General features: G+C 37.4%; 1 protein-coding gene across 11 annotated transcripts in view; it reads left to right on the top strand.

The window, feature by feature from the left end:
* The window catches only part of PTPRK (protein tyrosine phosphatase receptor type K), a 413,276-nt gene that overhangs the window by 325,496 nt on the left and 63,995 nt on the right, over positions 1 to 23,785 (top strand). For all 11 annotated transcript variants that reach the window (XM_084515260.1, XM_084515257.1, XM_084515265.1 and 8 more), the window contains exons 11-13: positions 2,228 to 2,333; positions 9,689 to 9,962; positions 12,871 to 12,907. In XM_084515260.1, coding sequence (XP_084371386.1) covers positions 2,228 to 2,333; positions 9,689 to 9,962; positions 12,871 to 12,907 — 417 coding nt within the window. The remainder of the gene's footprint in view (positions 1 to 2,227; positions 2,334 to 9,688; positions 9,963 to 12,870; positions 12,908 to 23,785) is intronic.

Here is a 23,785-nt window from a genome sequence, read left to right as displayed (position 1 = left end):
CTAGAGAGACTGTTGATTTTATGGTATGATGACTTCAGAGCTTGGCAGATAGCAAAGAAGCTAGTCATTTAGGAATGTAAACAGTACAAAGCAGGCTATTTCCCTTATTATCTGCCATAATGAAACTTAAATCCTCCTGTAAAGGGAGATTAATAATGTATTGAAGTGCATCTACCATTTCTACAGGAAACTACTCACCTAGTTTCCTCACCCAGTTTCCAAAAGCATGCACGTGAATCAAAATGTGAAAAAATTCAAGGCAAACCTCCTTGAAATCTGTAGCAACTTAAAATGCTGTATTTTTAGTTAACTGAAACAATTTGTTGAATTCCATCCCAGAACATAAGTACTAGCTTTCCTCATTCCCCAGCCCCTTCCAAAAACAAAAAAGCAAACAAACAAACAAAAACAAATGACATGTTTTGTTCATCTAGCTAGTAGGTTGTTTTGCAGTCTGATATTTTACTCAGATTCTTTGTGTTTCTTTATAACAGATTGCAGATCCTAAACTTTCAGGGATAATGGGCATGTAATGACTACATACTTGTCTGAAGGGGGTGTGTGGGAGGGTGGGGGGTAACAATGTAATATCTTGCTAGCATGCCTGTGTCCCAGCCATTTTACTATTTTGAGAAATAAGCATCTCAAAATGTCTGGATTATTTAGGATTATGATGTATTCAGGATTCTTTAGATTTATCCTCTCTTTCCATTGAGAAATTTTAGGAACTCTGTCCAGAACACAATATGGGTCTGAGTTAGCTAGTAAAACATTGGTTAATACTAAGAAAGCTAAAAGGATGAATATGATACCATTTGTATCTGAATCTCAGCCTGTTTTTGTTGTTGTTCTAGGTTTTTTGGTCTTGCTTTATTATGAACTGTTGTCTGGTTTCACTCAGAATAACTGAAAATTTTTGTGAAGTAATGCATATGTTTCAGGAAATGCTAGCTTTAACGAAGGGAAAAATGATTCCTTTTGACCACGCTTACAAGTGATTTCATGATCGTAGTGAGCATACTGTAAATAGTAATTTATAAATGAGCATTCAGTGAACATTATTTCTATAAAACAATAATATTTTCTGAATAAGAGCAATTTTGTTGTGCATCTGGGATCTGAGACTAATGAAGCATGGCTTTTAATCTTTAATTGCTATCTATTAATATATTATCTTAAAATTATTATGACTTAAATGATTGGCATTCTGCTAGAGAACATCTTTTTTGTGACAAATCATTTTGAAACACGTATCATTAACAATGTTAATGATACTTTTTTAAAAAAAAAAAAAAAAGACAAAAACAAACATGCAGATAGTTTTCAAGATCATTAAAGAATAGTATTTAATGTAAATCTATTATTTTCTGAATCACCAAAAATCCTGTTTCTTTCCTTGCACTAAAGCAGAAGTGAACAACGCTGTTACAGTCAGGGTTGTGACAGGCTTGTGGTAGCAGGCAAAAGTTTCACAGCTGAAGTGAACAGCTACAACAGCCACCCAAGGCACAGCAAATATTGCTTCCATGAAAGCCAGCCCATTAATGAATCAGATGCTGAACTGTTTCTAGTTTCTACTTTGATTTTGTTCATGTTTGTTTTTTTTTTTCTGTATACACTAAAGTGAAATTCACAGTGGCTCAGAAACTGATTCATGAACAGACTGGCTATTGATTGTTAGAAATGGAAGAAGAAATTGGCATGGGAATAGACTCACCCATCCAGTGTCCACAGATGCGTATCTGCCTAAGACTGATTTTCTTGCAGTATAGTTGGTATCAGCTTGGTCTTCCATGTCATTTAAGAGGAAATGTGAAACATTCCTAAATTGTGGGAGGAGGAAGAAGAGAGGTGGTAGAAGTGGTGAATATACTTCTTTGAAAGTTAGAAGGAGAGAGAACAAAATGGGATTTTGTAGTCTTAGGGTCTCTTGGCAGTCAGGTCCTCCCTCTCTTTCTGTCCTCCTTGAATAAACCTGTTTAACTTGATAGGTATGATGACTTGAAGGGGAGCAGGTAAGGATGGAGTTATCAATTGTTGGTGAAGTCCCATGTATGTAATAAAAGATTATACTTAACCCAAATCATTAAAAAAGACTCATGTAGCTGATGAAGATCATGGCTTTGTACTATACTGTGAACAGCCACAATCTCATGAAAATTCAAAATGTTTTTACTGATTTGTTTCTCTTTTTTTTTTTTTTTTCCTTCCACTCAACATTTATCAGCTCCCACTTTACCAGACTATGAAGGAGTTGATGCATCTCTCAATGAAACTGCTACTACAATAACTGTACTCTTGAGACCAGCACAGGCCAAAGGTGCTCCTATCAGGTAAAAAGAAAAAAGAAAAAAAAAAAAGAAAGAGATTCTCTAGTTGATTATATCCTGTCTTGTAGTTAAAAAAGCTGTACATTTCATTACAATGATATTCATTTGATGTTGTGGTTTTTTTGTTTTGTTTTGTTTTTTAGCTAGACTGTTCTTGCCAATAGACCTATAATTAATAAGTGATTGTTGTGTCTTTTCCTCCAAAAAGATATTCATGAACTGAATCATCCAGCTGTCTGTCCTGTTTGATTTAGGGTCCTTAGGACCACCTCCTATCCATTATCATTTCATTTTACTTTCTTTCAATGTCTGTGAAATATGAGGTTGAAAGGTGTTTGTCAGAAAGTGGATTTGAAAATAACACTTCCTCTCCAGTGCTTCAAATCATCTGTTCTATAGCACATATGTATGACTGGAAAATTGGAAGCTCAGAGGAAATGGGAGAATAATAGTGGTGAATACAAACCATTTGACCTTTTTTTTTTCTCTCAGACTGCTTCTCTCTCTAGAAATCATGTAGCAAGCTATCAAATTTCATTTGGCGTGTCCCATAATCATATTAAAATCTTTCATTTATGTTAACTTTGAGGGGTCTTTCCCTTTTCGCTCTCTCTTGAGAGATAATTTAATTCTATTTGCAAAGATTAGTCCACATCCTGCTCTTTACTTCTACTTGTTAGTGCAAAATCTTTGTGATATTTGATTCTGTTTGTGTTTTACTGATATGGCTGCATCAGGAAGATTCAGGGACAGAACTGACTAATTGGGGGTTAATTAGCTACTGAGCAACAGAACCTTTTCATGTTCTGTGACCCATGTGACATTTTGGAGAAATATGGGCCAATGCATTTCATTCTGTGTTACAGTGTCAATTACCGTGGCTCAGCTGATGTCCAGTGCCTGAGCACTAAAAGTAGAGGAAAATTAATCTTAGGACTGTTCCTATTACAAGGAATGTTTGTTTTACTTGGATGTTGTGGGATGAGTCACATAACTATAAGCTTATCGTACAGTCAACCTTATGATTGATAAGATCTGGTTATTTATTTATGTTTTGTGGTAGAAGATCATCCCCTCTATAGGAAATATCAGTGTTATATTTGTAAATAGAATTGTAACCCCCATACATCATGAGTTTTGAAAATTGCCCTGTTACAAACCTAGGATTTATTTAGTTTTTTTTTGCTGGGAGAAGAATGATAACGTGTGCAGGACTATATTTAGTACAGAACTCAGATTCCTAAGGCAGGGTTTATGTTGAATTAATACAGTGGAATCCAGAACTGTGATCTGAAAATGCTTCCAAGTTACTCAAGTGCTTAAACTTGCTATGCACCTCTATACATGCTTTTAAAACCTTTCAGGTGTCCTGCTGCTGGCTGTATGTAAAGCTGTCCATCTTTGAAAAACATGCTATCTCTCTCTAATCAGAAGCATATCCTTTCAGTCTTGCACCTGGTTCCCAGAGGGGCCACCATGTAATCTCACTCAGAGCACGCCTGCCGGAAAAGCTGGGATCTGCTGATGGTGGTGATGCCATCTTCTCTACACCAACTGCTGTGTAGCATGTTTGTGCACTCTGCAGTGGGCCCCCAGGTTCAGTGACATTACTTACCCTCAGGGAGGTTAATCTTGAATCCCATGTTTCTTTCATGAACTGGATGGGACATGACTAGAGGATTACATGTACTCTGGGTGCTCTAGTTTCTCTGTACCATACTTGCAAGCAAGTAAGTCTCTTCTGAGGAAACCTGCACCACAACACCTCACATTTATTTTCTCAATTTTCCTTACAGCATCCTCAGTCCTACGGCATGAACTTCTCATTCTGGCCAGCTACGGCGACACAAAAGATCTATATATTAAAGTTAATCAATAGTTTGTGAAGGATTATCTGATAGAGTATAAATAACTATTGTTTGAGTATGTTATCAGAAAAGTGTGCATCCTTCTGATGAAATGGCCAGCAGGTCAAGAGGGGGGATTGACCCCCTCTGCTCTGCCCCACTTGGAGCACTGTGTTCACCTCTAGGACCCCCAGCACAAGAAAGATATGGACCTGTTAGAGTGGGTCCAGAAGGCCACAAAGATGATCAGAGGGCTAGAGCACTTCTACGAAGAAAGGCTGATGGAGCTGGGGCTGTTCAGCCTGAAGAAGAGAAGGCTCAGGGGAGACCTCATTGCAGCTTTTCAGTACTTAAAAGAGGGCTTATAAAAAAGACAGAGAACACCTTTTTGTTCAGGTAGACAATGGAAGGACAAGACAGAATAGTTTTGAACTGAAGAAGGGTAGATTTTGATCAAAGGTAAAGAAAAAATTCTTCACTCAGTGAGTGGTGAAACCCTGGCACAGGTTGCCCAGAGAAGCTGTGGATGCCCCATCCCTGGAGGTGTTCAAGGCCAGGCTGGATGATGCCTTGGGCAACCTTGTCTGGTGGGAGGTTTCCCTGTCCATGGCAGAGGGGTTGGAACTGGATGGTCTTTAAGGTTCCTTCCAACCCAAACCATTCTGTGAATCTCCTGTCTCTTGTCTGCTCTCTCCACTTGAATTGATTTCTAGTACCTAAGAGATTACATTAAATTTATAATATCAGGATACACGGGAAATAATTCCTTCACCATAACCAGAAAGCCGGGCTTTATTCTTAGGAATAAAACACTTGTTTTGTTTTTACTCTGAATGAGGAGCATTCTCCAGGGGAATGCACAAGACATTGTTCCTTTCCTGAATATTGCAATCAGTTATTTTTCGGCAGTTTTGTAATAGGGGAGATAAATGTAGCATACAAATTCAGGGCTGATTCAATGCATTTCACTAAACTTTATGACCAGTTTTAGTGAAGCTTCATTCTATCCACACTGCAGTTGCTTTTCTACTACAAGCCTGTCTTGCTGTCATAATGAACATTACTAGGTAGGTGGGAAAAAAAATGCATTGCTGTGCCTGCAGCTGTGATTGAGTAGAGCAGGGACTCCACTCTAATGCTGCTCTTTATACACAGACTGAAAAATACAGCCGATTTTTTTTTTTTTTTTTAAAAAAAGGGTTTGTTTGCACTCAGCCTTCTAATCCCTGGAGCTGTAGACTGTCAAGTGATCAGTTTGTTTAATAGCAGTAAGTCCTAGTTAAAAAATAATAAATACATGAATGAATAAAAAGAAAGAAAGAAGGAAAAAAAAAAAAAAAAAGAAAGAACACACTTATGGTCTGATATTGTTTTCTTATTTTTACAAACAGAATTACGCTATGATCAGGTTTTGTTGTACCTCTGCCTCTCTATCAGCACAGCCCCCAGGAAACAGATGTTCCTTAACCCAAATGAAATCTATGGGTAGCTGTCAATCATTTCTTTAAGACACTACATGGCATAGTCATCATAGTTGTAAACATGACTCTAATCATATCTTCCCTGTCAAGTGTTATCGTGTAATCTCTAGGTTGCTTTATGGCCTCCTGAAGTTTTAAACCAAATTACAAACTAGAAGTGCAAAGGGAGACAGGGCTGGGGGCTCATGCACTCTGTGAAGCATGTACTGTTTTGCCATCGGCCTAGTGGATTAGATCCCAGTCAGTAGCATCAGTGGTGCTTTGGTGATTCATTTGAAGACATTTGCTACTGCAGTTTTTCTAAAGAATCCTGACCAAGCACCATCAAAACAATCTTTTGTACGTCCTGGTTTCAAATTCTACTTCAAATAAGGATTACAAAGATCAAAATCAGCATGGACAACTTTTTAATGATGAGATTTATTTTATTTGATAGGGTTTCTTATACCTCTATATGCAGAATCAAGTTGTTTACATTTTGCAACAAGGCTAATTAATGGGACTGCAACAGGGGGCAGCTAAAACATAGCTGTTGGTTGGACTTCCCAGGGCTCAGGCTGTAACTAGGGCTGTCAGGCAGTCTGGTGGTGCCCATCTAAAGAGAGGACACTGCCTCCATGAGGTGAGTAGAAGGAAATCTCTAGTTGATACTAACACCTAGTCTGAATAAGGCTGAAGTATGAACATGTTCACCATGGCAGTATCTATTTGAGCCTGAGTTTTTAGGGAGTAGTGAAAAGGAAGATCTGTCGGCAGGGGCTGCTTAGACTGTTCTGTGTCAGCTTGATGAATAGGGAAGCGTTGTGCAGGTTTTCTTCAGTAAAGATATAGTAATACACATCAAAGAATCCAAGGATAAGTGTAGTGCATAAACTTTCACTTAACTGTGATACCTGACCACCTTTGCAGCCAGTGCATACCCCAATTGAATGCTGCATATTTAGCTTTGGCTTCTTCTTCACATCTTCCAGTGGAGTGTCCTTTCCTAACACTGTTATGAGTATGTAGAATAACACACCATACACAGAGTGTTGCTTTGGAACCACCGAAAGTGCTAGTAAATGGATTTAAACAGATGGCAACACAAAGGGCCCAGAGGAAAATGATTGTATTCCTGTGTGTCTTGTTAGCCTACTATGTTGCATGAAAAATACTGCCAGATCCCCTTTCCAAAAAAAAAAAAAAAAAAAAAAAAAAAAAAGAAAAAAAAGATCCTTACTGAAGATTTTGAAGACTTTCTGTCATTTACTATTCTTTACCTAAAAATAAAAAAATAATAACTAAAACCAATTGTATAGCTGCAGATGGCTACACCAAGTGTATTAATTTCTTATTCTCCATGTTTTTCAGGTATATGGATCATGAAAGGAGTATTTTTGATGCATATTTTGTTTAAATTAGAACATATTTTATATAAAATAGAAAAAGTTTTAGAACATTCATATTTTATTGTGATCTTATGTTTAAAATTTCACCATGCACTTTATATCAGATTCAAACATCACTGCTGTATTTTAAAAGAAAGCTATTAAAAAGGACTTACCTAATATTTAATTCTTCTCATACCCTTCATCTTTTATTTTTGGTTTGTTTCAGTCTCCAAAGAGACTTGTCTCGAAAAAAAGATACATAACTTAGGAAGAAAAAAAAAAAAGAGAGAGAGAGAAAGAGAGAGAGCTCACTTATCCCCTTATTCTATATAATGGAAGGGAAGTGGGTTTAATTTAGAAACTGTGGTAGATGTCAACTTCTGAGCTGAATGGCAACCAGGATATTCCAGGGGACGGTTGCTGAAGTCACATGCAAACGTTGCCCCGTCCTTCTGCTTTCTCTGCTGGCTTTGTGCTCCTGAGTTGGCAGGATACTGTGATGACAAGTTTCCTGCTCTCCTGGCACTTCAGACAGCAGAATTTGTGTCTGTCCCTGTCCTTTGGCAGCTCCCAAGAGCAGGACTGCCGAATGCACAGAGCAGAGAGGCAGTGTCTATGTTCCCAGTACACTCAGTTGGTTGGGTGCCCGGCTCAGGAGCTGTGATTTTAACCCAGCCTGGCTCCAGGGCCAGGCTCAAGAGGAAATAAACACCAGCAGAAATTTCTTCCCTTGGGACAAGATAATCAAAAATGGTTTTTACTAATTTACATGCTGTCAAGTTTTTTTGTTTGTTTTTTTTTTTTATTTGTTTGCTATTACATTAATTTGGAAGCACAAAGAAAGATTTTGGTTATGCAGGGGTCATGTGGAAGTGATTTGTTGTTGCAGGCTGTATTAACTGGGCATGGTTAATACACAGAGGTTACCACAGAAGAAGATTTATAGCCAAACTCAGTTCACAGTTTATGAGAAACAAGAGATCCCTGGAAAAATAACTCATTATTTTTTCATTTACATTCTTCATTTCTCCTGGAGTTTCAGAATGAGGTGACTTGTATATTCCTCTTGGACACTATGAAAGAGTAGAAACTTTCTTCCTTAATTTTTTAGGTGATAGGAAAAGGGAATGGTAACTTGTTTCAGCTTGAGAAAGAAGTGAAACTAGTTTCTTATTTTTTTCTTCTCTCATTTCTTCCATTCCCCAGTATCACACTTCATCTCTGCCACTACAGTTATTAGGTTTTCTGGGCAGTAGTAGCAGAGAAAATTGACAAAATAATTTAATGTTGCCCCATAAGTTCTGAAAAAAAAGGAGGATTGTCTTTGTCTTTCCTTTTGGAGTCCCTGCAGCAATGCAGTGATGTTTCCAGAACTCTGCTTGATTTTATTTTTTATGTTTGGAAAGCTTTAAAACAAAACCAAAGCAGAAAATTCTGCCCACTTAATTGAATTGCTTCAGGTCTCGTCTACATGCGTAGGCATATTTTCCTACTAATCTTGATAACAAAGTGATTGTTTTTATAAGGCCCTTCATCTATCCTTTCATGTATCTGCAAGTAGATGAGGAAATGTGTGTATATGAATACATATATCTAATGCATGTGTGTATACATACATATATAAATGCACATACAGTTTTTAGAAACCAAAAAGCTGTTTGTTTGGTTGGTTGGTTTTTGTTTGTTTGTTTTTTCATTCTTATCTTATAAATGCAAGAATTGTCTCCTGTTCTCAGTAGCTAAGTTCTGTACTTCTACAGGGAGAACTGGTAATGAGTTTGTAGCATACTGCAGTTATGTAGTTCCCCTGAAGGAGAAAGAAGAATGATAATTACCTGTTCTATTTAGAGAAGGTGATTCTGAGAAGTGACCAAGCCACAGACCATTTCAAGATAGGTGTTGGGGGGTTGGGATGGCAATTTAATAGGCCGAATGCCATCTGTTTCAGCAATTTGTAACATTTTATCATTGACAACTGTAGAGGAATGAGGCAGTCTATTTTGGTGGAATGGACAGATTTCTGTCCATCTGTGCTTGTATTACAGCATGTCACTTGTACTTTAGATCTGCATAGCTCTGAGCCAAGATAGAAGCCACAGCAAGGTCAAGAGGTGGAGAAGCCTGTCAGCACATTCTGTCTCTAATGATATGACAACTGCAAATTGGTGCTTCAAGCACAGCCTGGAGGCAGTCATTATGTTAGGCCTTGAAGCTGAGCTTTCTGTAGTATTATTTCAAAGGAAAACGCTAACTTCAGATGTTTCCGATTATCAGACGAAGAGTTTAATCTATTGTAGTTTAAAGTCAGATTCATTCCCGGTTATTTTGTTGCTGTTGCTGTTCCAAAAGCAAAATCATTGTTAGGAGATAATATGTATATACTTGGATTGTTGCTATTCCTGTAAAAAAAAAAAAAAAAAAAAAGATGCTTCTTCTTTTCAATGACTAAATTACATAGCTTTGCTACATTTGTGAATATATATATATATATATACGAAACGTTTGTGCATTCTCTGCATCCATGCCTTCACTGTCTGTTGTTTGTGTCATTTTTTTTTCAGACTTCACACAAAGCAGTCAGATTAATACTTTTATGAGACTAGAGATTTGGCCATAGCAGGTCCCTTTAAAGATAAGTGTTTTTTCCTCTGTTTTGCCAGTGCCTACCAGATCGTTGTTGAGGAGCTGCACCCACACCGCACGAAGCGAGAAACGGGTGCTATGGAGTGCTACCAAATCCCTGTCACCTACCAGACAGCTCTCAGTGGAGGATCCCCATACTACTTTGCTGCCGAGCTGCCCCCTGGGAACCTGCCGGAGCCAGCCCCTTTCACTGTGGGTGACAACAGGACCTACCAAGGCTTCTGGAACCCCCCTCTGGCTCCTCGGAAAGGCTACAACATCTATTTCCAGGCCATGAGCAGCGTTGAGAAGGTGAGTGCCAGCCAGACCTTTTTGCTGGAAGGAGCCAAAGGCATGCCTGTGGTGACAAGGAGGGCTGCCAAAGTTGGGGGTGTTGGCAGTAGCACCATTGTAATCCTTGCATTGGCTTCTGTACCGTGACAGCGTGGCAGCCTGCCATTTGCATTTCACACCACCCTTGTATCATAGTAACTGTTACTAGATGAGTGTTTAATACCTCTCTTAGTAATCGTCTGAATGTAGTAATCTCACTGCTGTGACTCTGCCTCCTTGGTAAATAGCATCCAGCGTTCTTTCCCCAGCTCTAAGGAATTGCACACTTGTTACTGCAGGATAAACAGAAAGTAGGCAGCTCAGTGGGCAAATGAAATGTTATAAACTTTTGGAGAGTCTCATGCTGAACATCAAATAAAAAATAAAAAATTTGCTAGAGCAAGAGTAACTCCAGGCCCACAGTGTGTTTCCAAGAGCCTTTATGGAAAGGTCTGCTTCAGGATTGCTCTACAGCTGTGCAGTATTCAAAGTTTGGCTGTCGCTCACCTTCATTACCTCCCTGGTGTTCTGTTTTTAACTCTGTTGCTGAGTATTGTGGCTGGCTCTGCATGCATAAGAAAGGGAAAAAAGCTGCAGGAAGTTAAACACCGCAGTGGACTCCAGGTGGGAATAACACCATGGTTCTGCGAGCCCCGTGCTGTTGTTCTCGAATGGTTTCTCTCTAGCAAATGAAAGTCGGGGAAGGTGAAAAAGGTGGTAGGCACAGAAGCTTCAGATAATTAAAAAAATAATTTTTCAATATATAGTTTAGGAAACAGAAGGAAATTACTGTAATGTGACTATAAGGCTCTCCATGTGAAATGTCAGGGAAGCCAGAAAAGAGCTGCCTGATAGACAGCGAGATTGATAGCAGCTGATGCTCACCAGGATCATTGGAAAAGAGCAGAAGCCATATCTCCTTTGGGGTCTCTGCTGTGGCTAAGCAAACCACAGCTAACAAAGAGCTTTGCCTTGGAGTCTTTTGAAGAAAATCTCACCCACTTATGGTTATGAAAACTGCATGTACATCAAGTCAAAGTGAGGAAAAAGCAGGAACTAATGAATTTATTTACTAGAGCTGTTTGAAAACTGGAGGCTTTTTATGATGGAAGAGACTGTTCCGTCTCTCTAGATTTTATCTGTAGACCCATGTGAAGTAAACAAGGCAAAAAATGAAAAGCAACTGCTAGTTACTCATCCATATTTCCCATACTTTCTATATGTAATTCCCTTTCCTGTTGTTGGCTTCCAGCAGACTAAATTGTAAGGAAATTCATTTAATTCCCCAAGAAATAAATGCAAGGAAGAAGTAAAAAAAAAAAAAAATAAATAAATACATAAATAGATCTTTATTTTGGCTTTTACATTTTGACAGATAAGTAAATGAAGTAAATTCAGTTTGTGAAAGAGTTTGATACTAAAGTGGTTTTCTCTGGTATGACTTAAAACTTTGGATCGTATTTCTGTTCCTACAGGGATTTGAGGGAGGTTATGGGAGCTGGGGTTGCACCACATTCTGCCAGGACATAGATTTAGTGGTTGAAAGATAATCTCTGAGCTACAGAATATTTAAACAGGTGCTTTACTGTAAACCACAGGGATCCCCAAAATAGTCAAGGGGAAGTAAAGTATGCTCTGAAATAAACTGTAGGGTTGGGATGAGAGTTACACTGTGGTATTCATAGACATTTTGAACAAAAGTGGACTAGTAAATCTAATAAGTGGGGAGAGTGCCGGTTAGGTAAGATTATATGGATAAACTTCATGCATGTTTGTTTACATTGCAAAACTGTCTTTACGGAGCACTTATGGTAACCCTCACTCATTAATTCACTCATTCTTCAAGTATTGAGTTTGCAAAAGTTGCTCAGGGATCATCAACAGGAGAGAGAGCTGCAGGGATTCATTGGGATAGCAGTGCAGTGGGTAGCAGGACTAGATGGAGTATATTTCATAGAATGAAGCTTCATTATTATATTCTCTAGTTACACAATAGTATTGTTTGGAATGATCTAATATAGTAGCATCTGCATCCTCTCATGCACCCTTATGCCATTTCAGTGTTTGCCTTTAAAATAACTGCGTTTTACAAAAAGGTCAGAAAATACATTTATGACTGACCCTCGTTTGTTCAAGTTGTACAGAGTGTGCATAACTAAGTCATTTTTCTGTTCACTTGTTTCAATTGCTGACCAAACCGAATTGCTGAAGGGAAAAAAAAAAAAAAAAATCAGAATACATAAAAATTGTCTTTGCATATGCAAGGTCTTTGGAAAGCACATCCCTGTCAAATCACTGTCTTTCCTGGGCAGACTATATAGGTTGTAGATCAAGTATGTTTTATGTGAAGGGATAGCTGGGCTCCTTCTGTGCTCATTCCATCCTCAGAAGCATGAAGGAGAGAGTTGCCAATGTGCTCCGTGTGACTCTGAAACTGTCCGGATGCAACAAAACAATTCAGGTTGTGCACAGTGCTGAACAAATGTACCTTCTCTTTTTTGCTACATGGCTCACAGTTTCTGTGCCCTGAAATAAATATGACCACCAATTCCCCACTTTTCTTCCACTGCATACTCTGGATTCTTATGGCATAATTTCCATTTGGTTTAACTTATCTGTAATTTTGCTACATCCGGGCTGTCCTGCACCGTTTCTCCCCATTATTTTCATGGATGGCACAGATCAGTGCCTAGGCAGGTATCATCTGGCTTGCTGCTTCTGTAAAGGCAAAATGACTCAGCCTTCTCCCCTGCTAAGCCCAAAGCCCTGAGCCACCTGGTTCAATGTCCCTGAGCTGCTCACAGATCTAGGGCTAATTTATGGAGTGGGGAGGGCAAGAAAAAGGAACCTGCTCTGACTATTTTCTTTAATTTTCCCTTCTCAACAGGAAACCAAAACTCAGTGTGTTCGAATAGCTACAAAAGGTAAGAGGTTCATCCCCCCAAGCAAAGTAGCTTTTTAATGAAATGTGATGGTTTTGTTAAATGATTGAACCAAAGCCAGCACCATTCCTGTATTTTGAACAACTTGGTTGTCTTAAAATGTAATGGGCTACTGCGTTGTTTTTTTCTTTGGTATTGGGCCAGGCAAATACTGTTCTAGCAATACTCAGACAAAAATCAGACAAAATCAGACCAGCTTTTCTTTTTCCTCTCTCCTCTTCTCAAACAATTATTTCTAAGTGATGGAGATCTTTTCCTTCATTTAAATGAAGGACATGGTAGTTAATTTTCGTACGTAACAGCATAGTGTGTTATATAGGCATAGGGGAGAAGTGATTTGAGGAAAGCTTGTGTCTTTTATAGCAAGTGAAGCCCAAAGCTAAGGCTGACTGCATAGCTGTGAGAATAAATCATATTGACCCCACATACAGCAGGTTAATCACATACTGCTCACTCAAAAATACGGTTTCATCTTCAAATGAGGACTTAGTTGTTCAGCTTATTGTTATCTCTTGCTTTGACTGTATTTATAGCCGTTCATTGTGGTTGCTTGATTGTGTCAACATGAGTTGTTTGAAAGACTCCAGCAGCATGAACAAGAAAGGACCTAACAAATGCTGAAGCAATGCTCTGCAGAGGCCCAGCACTGCTAACATTGTCTCTTTCTAATTGCATATTGATATTCAGCATAAAAAACAACTTTAGATATGAGCAGGCAGGCATTTAAAGTACTGCTGTGGCACATCAGCACCATCTTTTCAATTGCTTCTTTCAATTTAAAACTTGTTCCAATTAAAAGCTGATGCCTCTAGTGAGGTGGTAGCAACAAAATGTTTTCTTGAGAAACTGGAAAGTAAAATGTACTTCTCAAGATTCGTTAATACTTTCATCAAGTGGGGGAAGCTAGTAAGAACAGGAAATTCAAACTGTGAGCTAAGTCTCCTATGAAAAGTACATCAGCGTTATCTTTCTTATGTTTCCCTGACATGATTAAATGTTTAAGTATATTTGCATGAACAAATATTTATGTACTTCAAGCATGTATTGCTGGGATTTGAGTCAAGGGAGAGTCTTGGAAAGACTCTCTCTCTGAAATAGCCTAGATTTTGCAAAAATATGAAAGGGGGAAGAGGAGAGCAGTGGTTCTTTTATCATAAGGTTTCTGGATAGTAATAACAAAACGAGGTAGGAATTCACCTAGCTTATGAGAAAATTACTTAACCATGTTCAGTCCACTGGTCTCTAAGCAATGTTCATGGGACCAAGAAGCCTGATGAGGGTTGCTTGTATGCCTTCCTCTCCCACAGCAGTCATGTGTACACAAATTACTTTTGTCTGAAGGAAACGGAAAATGAGTAGTAAGTTTCTTACCGCAGTGCTATAAATCTTGGCTTCACTGCGGTGGCTAAAGACACATGTTCCTGAGGTTGTTCGAGTTCCTGAGGCATTGTCCAATACATCAGTACCATACTCTTTGAATGTGGAACTAAAAAGTAATATGTTTTACTCTGACTTGACTTTTATTGATAAAAAGTGAGATGTGGGGGGAGGCAACATTATATGAAAATGCTTTCTTGTGCTCTGAAAGAATGAATTTAGTTAGACATCATCACTTCAAAGTCACATGCATTCATATCTGTCAACTAACTTATGCTGGTATTCTGAATCATTTTAAGAAGCTGATAAGGAAATTTTCTCTGTGCGTTCATCACAAAAATAATGACATTATTTGCTGTGCTTGAAGAAAAGTGTACTTAACATACTGTTTCATGAATATATTCATCTGTTTGCACTGATACTTCAGTTGTATGTAGGTATGCTTTGAATCATTGACCAAGGAAAAGTTGCATGTTTAGTGTATCCATCGGAAATGTTTGTTTTGTTGTTTTATTTGTCTGTTTGCTTGGTTGGTTGTTTTTTAACCCACTGAAATAAATATAGGGAAAAGAGAACTGTCTCATCTTGCCTTGTGTATCTTCAGTAAAAGAAGATACACATAGTCCTGTGTATCTCCTTTGTTCATAGTCCTGTGCAATCTCCTGTGACCTGAAGCAGCCTATAGCTGGCCAGTCAAACTGAATTTTGCCTTAAATGTATCTAAAAAGCATTAAAAATTGTTAAGAGCTGGTTTGGAGGGTGGGGGAAATTAAAGGTGCATACAGAGGTAAGACAAATCTCCCTGGTAGTCAAGTTCAGTGTTACTAGCAAAGTCTGGCAAGTAATGAATCTCTGTCATTTTTACCTTGTTCAAGGGCCTGGTTTGAACTAATTTTTCTGTTATGTCTCCTAAGGAATCTGCATTTTACAGCTCCTGTTTCACACTGATAAGATGTAAAAATGGAAAAAATATGTTAGTAATGTCATGGTTTCGTGCTGGAAAAGTTCATATCCCCCAAATTATAATCTTGATAATTTGACTTTCTAAATTGTTATTCACCTGATTTTTTTTGTTTTTGTTTGTTTGTTTGTTTGTTTGGGCAGTCTTCTGTTAAGATAATTCATACATATTTTAATGCATTGAAGGTTTTGCACATATCATTCCCAGGTGCTGCCTTCTGCCTTTGAGAATTGATTCAATAGTTTATTTCTTGGTATCAAGCTAATGAAAGTCAGAAAATCCAAATTAAAGCTCTCATACTTTTTCAATCTGTATATTCCAGGTGCAATGTTCTCTTACATTTCTGATAACAAAATGTACTCAAGTGTGAACTCATCTAAAAGGTGGTGCCAAATCATGACTAAATATGTTGCTGCTTTTGGCATGTCTTGAAAAGATGTTTTTAGAGCAAGCTGAGAGTTTTACTAGTGTCTGGAGTATTAAAATACACTGAATTAATTTTTTTGAAGAAAATATTGGAACAGCAACAGATTAAAAAGTCGTCCCCTGAGCAGTTCATGTGTACTTGCATCTGAAGAATGAATACCAGAGTGATTCTTTGATGGCCCTGATTTAGGGTAATAATGGGATTCCCCCTTTATCTGGACACCTATTTTCACAAAGCTTGTAAGAATTTAATGACTTTGTGACTTTTGCCCTTCTCCAGATTGGACTGAATTGGCCAAGAGAGTCCCAAGTTATTAGATGTGGTGAGAGGGTATGAAAGTTGCCCACGTATACAATCTGTTCACATAAGCTTTGATTCTTAAGGAAACCATGTTAAAATCAACTCCCTGTTGTGCAGATGGCGGGTAGAAGATATCTAAAGCACCATTTTCATTATTGTCCAGCAATTGAACTGTTTAAATTCCTTGGATACTTTTAAGCTGTATTGCCTTCCTCTGTCAAGCCAAATTCAGTTCCCATTCAGTTCCTCTTAGTAACCAGTGATCACCATCATTTTTTTTTATTATTATTATTATTTTTTCTTTTTATAAAAAACTTAATTGTTCTTTACCTCATTATTTTTCAAATCTAGGTAGCAGTCACTAATAATCTAGTTTCTCACATAGTAACTGAAGAAGGAAGAAAAAGACGGAAGACTAAGGTCAGATATTCATTAGGAACTGAAAGATGGAGTGATGCTGCAGAACGTGTATTGCTCAGCAAAAAGGTGTTGCATATAATTTCTTAAAGAAAATTCTCAAACTTCCTAAAACTATTTTTTTTTAAGGCAGAGTTCAATCAGTACATAGTATGTTCATATCATAATGAATACACGATAACTGAACCTGCCTAACCAAGGTACTGCTAGAGGAGTGAATTCAAAAGGCACCATTTCTGTGACAGGCACTTCAGAGTAACACATGTTGATAACTGATCAGTCATATCTTAGAGCTGACTTTGAATGTGTTAAAATTTGAATGGGTTTCCACAAGCACATTACATTGGCATTTTACAATCTAAAATTTTATCAACTGCTAACAGAATGAAATTATCATGGTCAGAGAAGAGTGATGCTTCAAATTATTTAGCATGTAAATAGACATTTAAGAGGACAGAAGGGACAGCAGAACTGTTATTAGGCAGAGGATATATGAAGCTGACATTTCTGACAGTTTTTAGGCTGCCAAGTTTGAGGCTAACACTGATTTACGTGTATCGCTTTGTTTTATTTAGAAGACTAGAGAAAAATATCAAAAATTTAATTAGAAGAAATCCACTGTGGCAGTAAATAAAGTACTAGTGGGACTGGCAACTCTATCCCAAAGTATTTAGAAGTGATGAATGCAGTCCAAAGTTTCTCACTCTGCATTTCAACCATGAACTTTTTGACCTCCAAAATTGTTTTCCCTTGTGGTTTTCATTTGTATTACTAGTTCAGGCAACATAGGAGCTCTCCATCTCTGTGCATGTTTGGTTCATACAGATGGATGAAAATGCCATTTGAGATGATGCGCATCTGGAAGTAATTGTGAAATAGCAGAAAATTACTTTTTAATCTGATTTGAGAAATAAAAAGGTCTGGGTGGTAACATTTCAACTGCAAGTGTGCATTTAGTCCACCATCATTATTGCTCTGAATTCATTCCCATAGCAGTTGGGGATTGATCCAAAGGCCTTTGATGTCAATGGGAGTCCTTTCACTGACATTAATGTGTTTTGGATTAGGTCTTTAGAAGTCATAAATCTGTCTAGACCATAATTATTTCCTTGAAATTGTTCCTGATGATGTTTCTGCTCTCAGGGAAATTTGTGAAAGTCAAATCACCTCCTGTAGCAGGATGCTCATATATGTCTTAGCAGTTAATGCACAAATGAGGGAAGATATCAGAAGCTAAACATATATGAAATGAAGCTCCCTTCAGTGCTGTTTTTATGTTTGGATCAATGCTCCTAAAATGACTTTTAGCTGTACCATCATAATAGGTGCTGGAGACTTATGTGACAATCTAAGTATAGAGAAGAATGAAGATATTGCCTATGTCATATCTTTCCTTTCGCTCATTCATACCAAAAAGCTCTAAATATGTTTAAACTTCGGTGGTATTTTCCATAATGTATTTTGCCTCACAAAGAGGACATTTTTACTAACTTGCTCTGCTTTCCAAAGATGGAAACAGAATTTAGCATGGCTTATTTTCCTTTTTGTATGTGAAATTGCAGTAACTCTGAGAGCAACTACATCTGCCATTTCTGATAAGTGATACCTTTGATTGTAAATAAAAAAATTGTATGATCCTTTCATGGAATATTTGATGGTGGTTATAAAAGAGCTGTTAACAGAAAGACGCCTCCAGATTTCCAGATACAAAACCTATAATATGGGTATATCCGCATATGTGCAGATAGTAGCAAAATCATGGCATTCAATTTAACAAATTTTTATTTGAGTAAAAAGGAATTTAATATAACAACCAAATTTATTAAGTGAAACTACCAGGTGGATATGAATGGGACAACAATTTTCAGAGAATGTGTTTCCCATTCTTTTTTAATAAGAAAGAACTGAAAATATATGAAGAACTAGATTAAGAAAGAACTGAAAATACTGAAGAGAAGTGCTTGTTTTTGCTTGTTGCTTGAGATCTCTTAAGAAATAAGGGTTCCTTGCAAGGGTAACAGAAAAAAAAAAAAAAAAAATCTCTGAATTACCTTTTTTTGTGTGTGGTTGTAGCATGGCCTGAGCTTATGGAAATACAGTTATCTTCTTGTACAATACATATGAGGAAAGCAGTATAAGAAGTGTCTAAAAATTACCTTGCATGTAGTTGCAGAAAAAAATAACAAAGTTCTGCAGTCTTTTACTCTCCCTGTTCCTAGTTGAAAAGCTTTAAAAATATTTGCAACTTATTCCTGTTATAATCAACTTCTTAAGTTTGTCCATCAGCTAAAGCTGAACCATTTCTTTTAACTCAGAGTAATTATGAACAGAATTAGTTTCTACTTTCCAGCCCCTTTCTAAGTCTTCTAGAATAGAGGTTTATTACTATTTTTGAAAGAGGAGTTTACTGCTTTTGGTGAGGGAAGAAAAAAAAAAAAAAGGCACTAAAAAAAAATCTAATAAATATAATGAATAAATCTAATAGCTTTCCTAGAGCGCTTTATGTTTAAAGACATTTCCATAGTGAATAAGTCTATTGCATGCAAATATTAAATTTACATGTATTTGCTTGTATGTTTTAAATTTGCTGCATTAAATTTGATTGGTTGTTAATAGTTGTTGGTTGTTTTTTTTAAACAAAAACCAATAATTTTGTAGATGGAAACACTAGTGATAAAAAATTGCAGTATATTAAAAAAATCAACAATCAGCATGAGGAAAGTTTGAATCCAAAGATGTAATAAATGTTAGCTTTCCTTGATTTTAAAATGTTGCAGTATTTCTTTTGTTATAGGTGATTAACAAATTAGTTTATGCAGATGCTATGAGCAAATCGAAGTCTTAGGAAACTTAAAGGAACCAAGTAGTAAGCATTTCAAAAGTACAACTTCAGATAGAGGGTTCTAGTTAATATTTAAATGTTAGAGAATGAAAGATGATGTATTTACTGCTCTAAGAGGAGGAGTACCTTAGCATGTAAGATACATGCTTTATATATGCTTTATACTTTAATACTAGGTGCCTGTTTTCTTAGGTCTTTTCAGCTCTAATGAGTATATTACTTCTTGAATCAGATCGTGGACATTGAATGTTTTGCATTCATAGTTAAAGAATATGGAGACATAAATGTAGAAATTTACTTTTCTTACAAGAACGTTTAGACTTAACTGCAACAGAAAATCCTTGATTTCTTTACGTTCTTTGTGTCATATTTAAGATGATTTTTGGATGTAAGTAATTTTGCAAGTGTTTAGAGAAGGTGAACTGTCATCATCAGTTAGGACTGGGTTCATCAGCCAAATTTCACCTGTACAACGTGTCCACTTTCATTTTATACTGCTATAAACTATACTATTGGATAAAATGGACTCTGGTAATGTCTGGATTTGAAGAAAGTACAGGCAGAGATTGCTGCCTTTGGCAGCCCATCACAGTCATCTCAAGTGCATGTTTAGAACAGGAGTTTGCATTGTTTGTGTAGCAGTGGAGCTTTAGGGCCACCCCATTAAGGGACAGCACTGTTTCTCCTCCTTAAAGAAAGGAGGACAAAAGGCACTCTAAGAGTCACTGTGTTTACAACCAGTCTGTATGCAGCTGGAACGATGCTTTCTCCACATGAGTGGGCATGTCAGAAGACTGACACTGGCAGTAGGCTTTGCCATACACATTACCGATGTTCAAGCTGAATTCTGTACCCCAAAAAGCAAACCATTGCTGATGCTAGATACTCCTAAATACTCCTACATACAGTTTTCTTACTACCATCATTAGTGCCAGTACAGAAGCTACAGTTCAAACTGATGAGGGGAAGATCAGTCATGCTTGAAACTGGTTCCAATAAATGGTGCGTTATATTGCAAGATTTTAATATGCACACCTTTATTGGTTTTGGAAGTTTGTAGGAAAGTCCTAGAAGTGGTAATGAAACTTCAAATGGCACTCCAGTAATGATACTGTGCTCTGAGCACTTCCTGATCATTGTTGTCCCAGAGTTCAGATGTGCCCTTAAATGAGAAACAGTAGATAGATACATACAATGTTGAGATAGTAGCAGCTTCTTTACTACGTTATGGCTTAGCACTGGTAAAGTAAAAATCGTGTATTTGGCAAATAGCTCATTGATATGATCATTAACTTTTTTTAAATGAAATTTTACATCATTGGCATGAGCATTACAAGGGTTTATTAAATTATTTGCTTGTCATCTCTGACAAAGTGCTAAATGAAGTTCTACAGCTAGTCATCTAGAAAGAAGAGATGGCATTGCCAAGCATAGTAGCACTTCCTAAACACTGTCAAATATGTTGCAGAGAAAGTCAGTATGGTTGATTGGCACAGCTGCCAAATTGCTCACATACAGAGATTGATGCTTTGTCAGTTGTGTACGGAGATGATTACTCTGAAGTTCGGGAGTATGGATTGCTTTCTGCTCTGATGTTGTGTGATAACCAGGCTATTTCTAGAAAGATCATTACCAGAAGGATATACAGATGGACCTTGCAGGAGGGAGGATCTTTCTAGAAATAGTCTGGTTATCACACAACTATATGTCAGAGCAGAAAGCATCTTACAGGCATTTTGAAATGTTTTTGTAGCCAGGTAAATACAAAATATGGAGAACGGAATTGCAACCCAGTATGTGGATTTCCATGCTGTCAGCTTTGGAAGCATTTGGCTTTTGTGCAAATTCAGCAATGTGGAAAGGACTGAATGTTCTTCGTGCTTCACAGTGACGTGGTGTGAAAGGTTCTTGATCAGAATGGACTTCCAGAACCCTTTTACTGTCAAAGAGGTCACAAAACAGTCTGCATCCTTTGCCATTTTGGATTGACATTTCCTTTGTTGAGTCAACAGGAAAAGTGTCCACGTTCAATACCACATGGATGGCAGAATATTTAACCTGAACATTAAATCAAAGGTCATATATCTGCTGAATTGTGTTACTTGCTCTTTGCTGATGACTGAGTATTGGTTATTCACACATATGTAAGCAGACAATATATTATTGACTGTTTCAGCCCCTCTGCCAAGTGCTTGCCAGGCCATTAGCATAGAGAGAAAAAAAAAGAAAAAAAAGAAAGAAAAAAAAAAAAGGGGTCCTGCTCTAACCTTGCTGTGGTGGAAAATATCCTGAGGCAGGAGTCTGCGCTGACTACAGAAATCTGGGAGAACAGCTCCGTCACTTCAGCAGTGTGCTTTTTTAAAAACACCACAGTTGAGAGCAAAGTCATGCAGGGAATAGCAAAAGCCAGTGTAGTATTTAGGATGTTAAAGCAGCATGTCTGAAATGAGAGACATCTGGCTTCAAACGAAAGTAAACGTCTATTATGCATTAGTTATTGCCATTCTTTATATGGCTACAAAACTAAAGCTTGGACCAGTAATGGTCTCCACATCAAGCGTCCAAACCATTTCCAGTGCACTGTTTTCATGCCCTTGCTGCCACAAAGCTGCAGGATGTTACCTCGGATGCTGTGCTCTTAAATTGCTGACAAATTGTTGATGCAGAAGCAAGATTACAGTACGTGCAGTTATGCCAGACCTAGCTAGTTCTCATGCTGGACAACAATTTGCCGAAAGCCAGTTTCTATGGGTAGTTAAAATGAAGAGAAAAGCTCAGATGAGGTGGTTAATGGACAAGTTTAAGGCAAATACTCAGTTATGTGTCATCAGTTTCACAGTGTGGGAAATTACATCTGAAGATTTTCTGCTCTGAAAGAGAATAGGTACTTACACCATCATGGCATGCAAATAAAATCAGAATGGTGCAGTATGGCATAAGTGAAGATGGTGGTGAAACAGATTACAGCTGTACACTTTACAGTATCATGAAAATGGGTCTCTTTCTTTGACAATAAAACCAAATCCTTATGTTTTGATGGCAAACAAGTGTCATAATCACTCTCTTTCCATTCCTTGTGCTATCGTGTTTCTGAAGAAGTATATCATATGGAAGAAGTAAATCATGTTATTTTGTAAATCATATGATAAGAAGAAATATTATTAAAATGTGTTTTCTGTTTCTATATGTTATTGTTTAGACCCTCAGACAGTGATAGAAAAAGCAGATCATTGAGTGGCAGAACTGTTGACAGTGTTTTTGCTAAGATTTTTTTGTAAGAGTAGTAAAAGGACAACTCTTTTTCTATATGAGGGAGAGAAAGGGAATTCTACAATTACTGCAGTTGGCATTAAAATTGCCTCAACATATGGAAGGAAGTTATTTGCACAAGCACAGGCATTGTTTTATTGTGAACCGTAGTTTTTATGTACACTAATACCATCCAGAATTGTCTAAGTTGTCTTCCTATTTCATTGACACATTACAGGAAAAAATACATAGATAAGCAAACTTCAGGTTAATCCTTAATCTGTTTCTAAATTCTCAGATTTTGCTAAATTAAGACTATCTTTCTTTTTCTGAAATGACCATGCTGCATTCCCTGGAGTTTTCTAACAAATTTTAGAAGCACGGGTAATTCAACATTCTGTCATTATTTTCTGCAGACATGAATGGATTTTCTCATAGTCATTCAGTGTTTCTTACAACTGATTAGTTTTAAAGATTTAATCCTGTAGGTATTATTCTTTTATGTTATTCTAAAATTTAGAAAGGCTTTTAGATAGTTCCCATTCTGCTTGAAGTCATAGAACCATAATGTTCATGCAGGGACTTAGGTTCATGTGTTCGTCTTCCACAGAACTTCTTGTACACCGAAACGAGAGGATTATTGTTCGTTGCCCTGGTGTAAAACTTTGTAAGATACTGGACTGTGAACCCTGAGCACTGGGTGCTTCATCATGGATGTAATACTTAGGGACATGGTTTAGCGAGTGATATCAGTGGTAGGGAGACAGTGTAGGGGATGAGTCCCCATTAATAACCATCAGATATTAACCATCAGGGTTAGATTACATTTTTGATTCATCACTTGAACTGTGGAACAGATATCTAAAGTTAGGGCAAGGTGTTTGCTGTTATATTGCTGTTATATAACCTGTTGCGGTTATATTTTTCAGCCTAGATCATACCACAGTAAGATGGGAAGGGATGGTAGCTATCTGTGGCAGGCGCTACCTATTTGCAAATCTATTTCTTGTTTTGAACAGAAGTTAGAAATGCTCATTCAACATAACTAGCTGGCAGTTCAGGGACTGAGAGGGCAAATTGAATCTCATTATATGCCTGTCCAAATATGAAAACTGGTAATCTGGTTGCCTTTGTATAAAATAATATTGCTTGCTCTGCATAAGCTCTGAAGCATGATGTTGTTTAGCCAAATCAAATAGCTTTGCTAGCTAATATAAATTGAATTCAAACTGAACAGTTTTCTCAGATTCAGAAAGTGAAATCAATTTGTTTATGCAGAGAATCAAG

This window comes from Aythya ferina, assembly GCF_964211825.1.
Source record: "Aythya ferina genome assembly, chromosome: 3".
NCBI lineage: Eukaryota > Metazoa > Chordata > Aves > Anseriformes > Anatidae > Aythya > Aythya ferina.
This window is presented reverse-complemented; position numbering and strand designations above follow the sequence as displayed.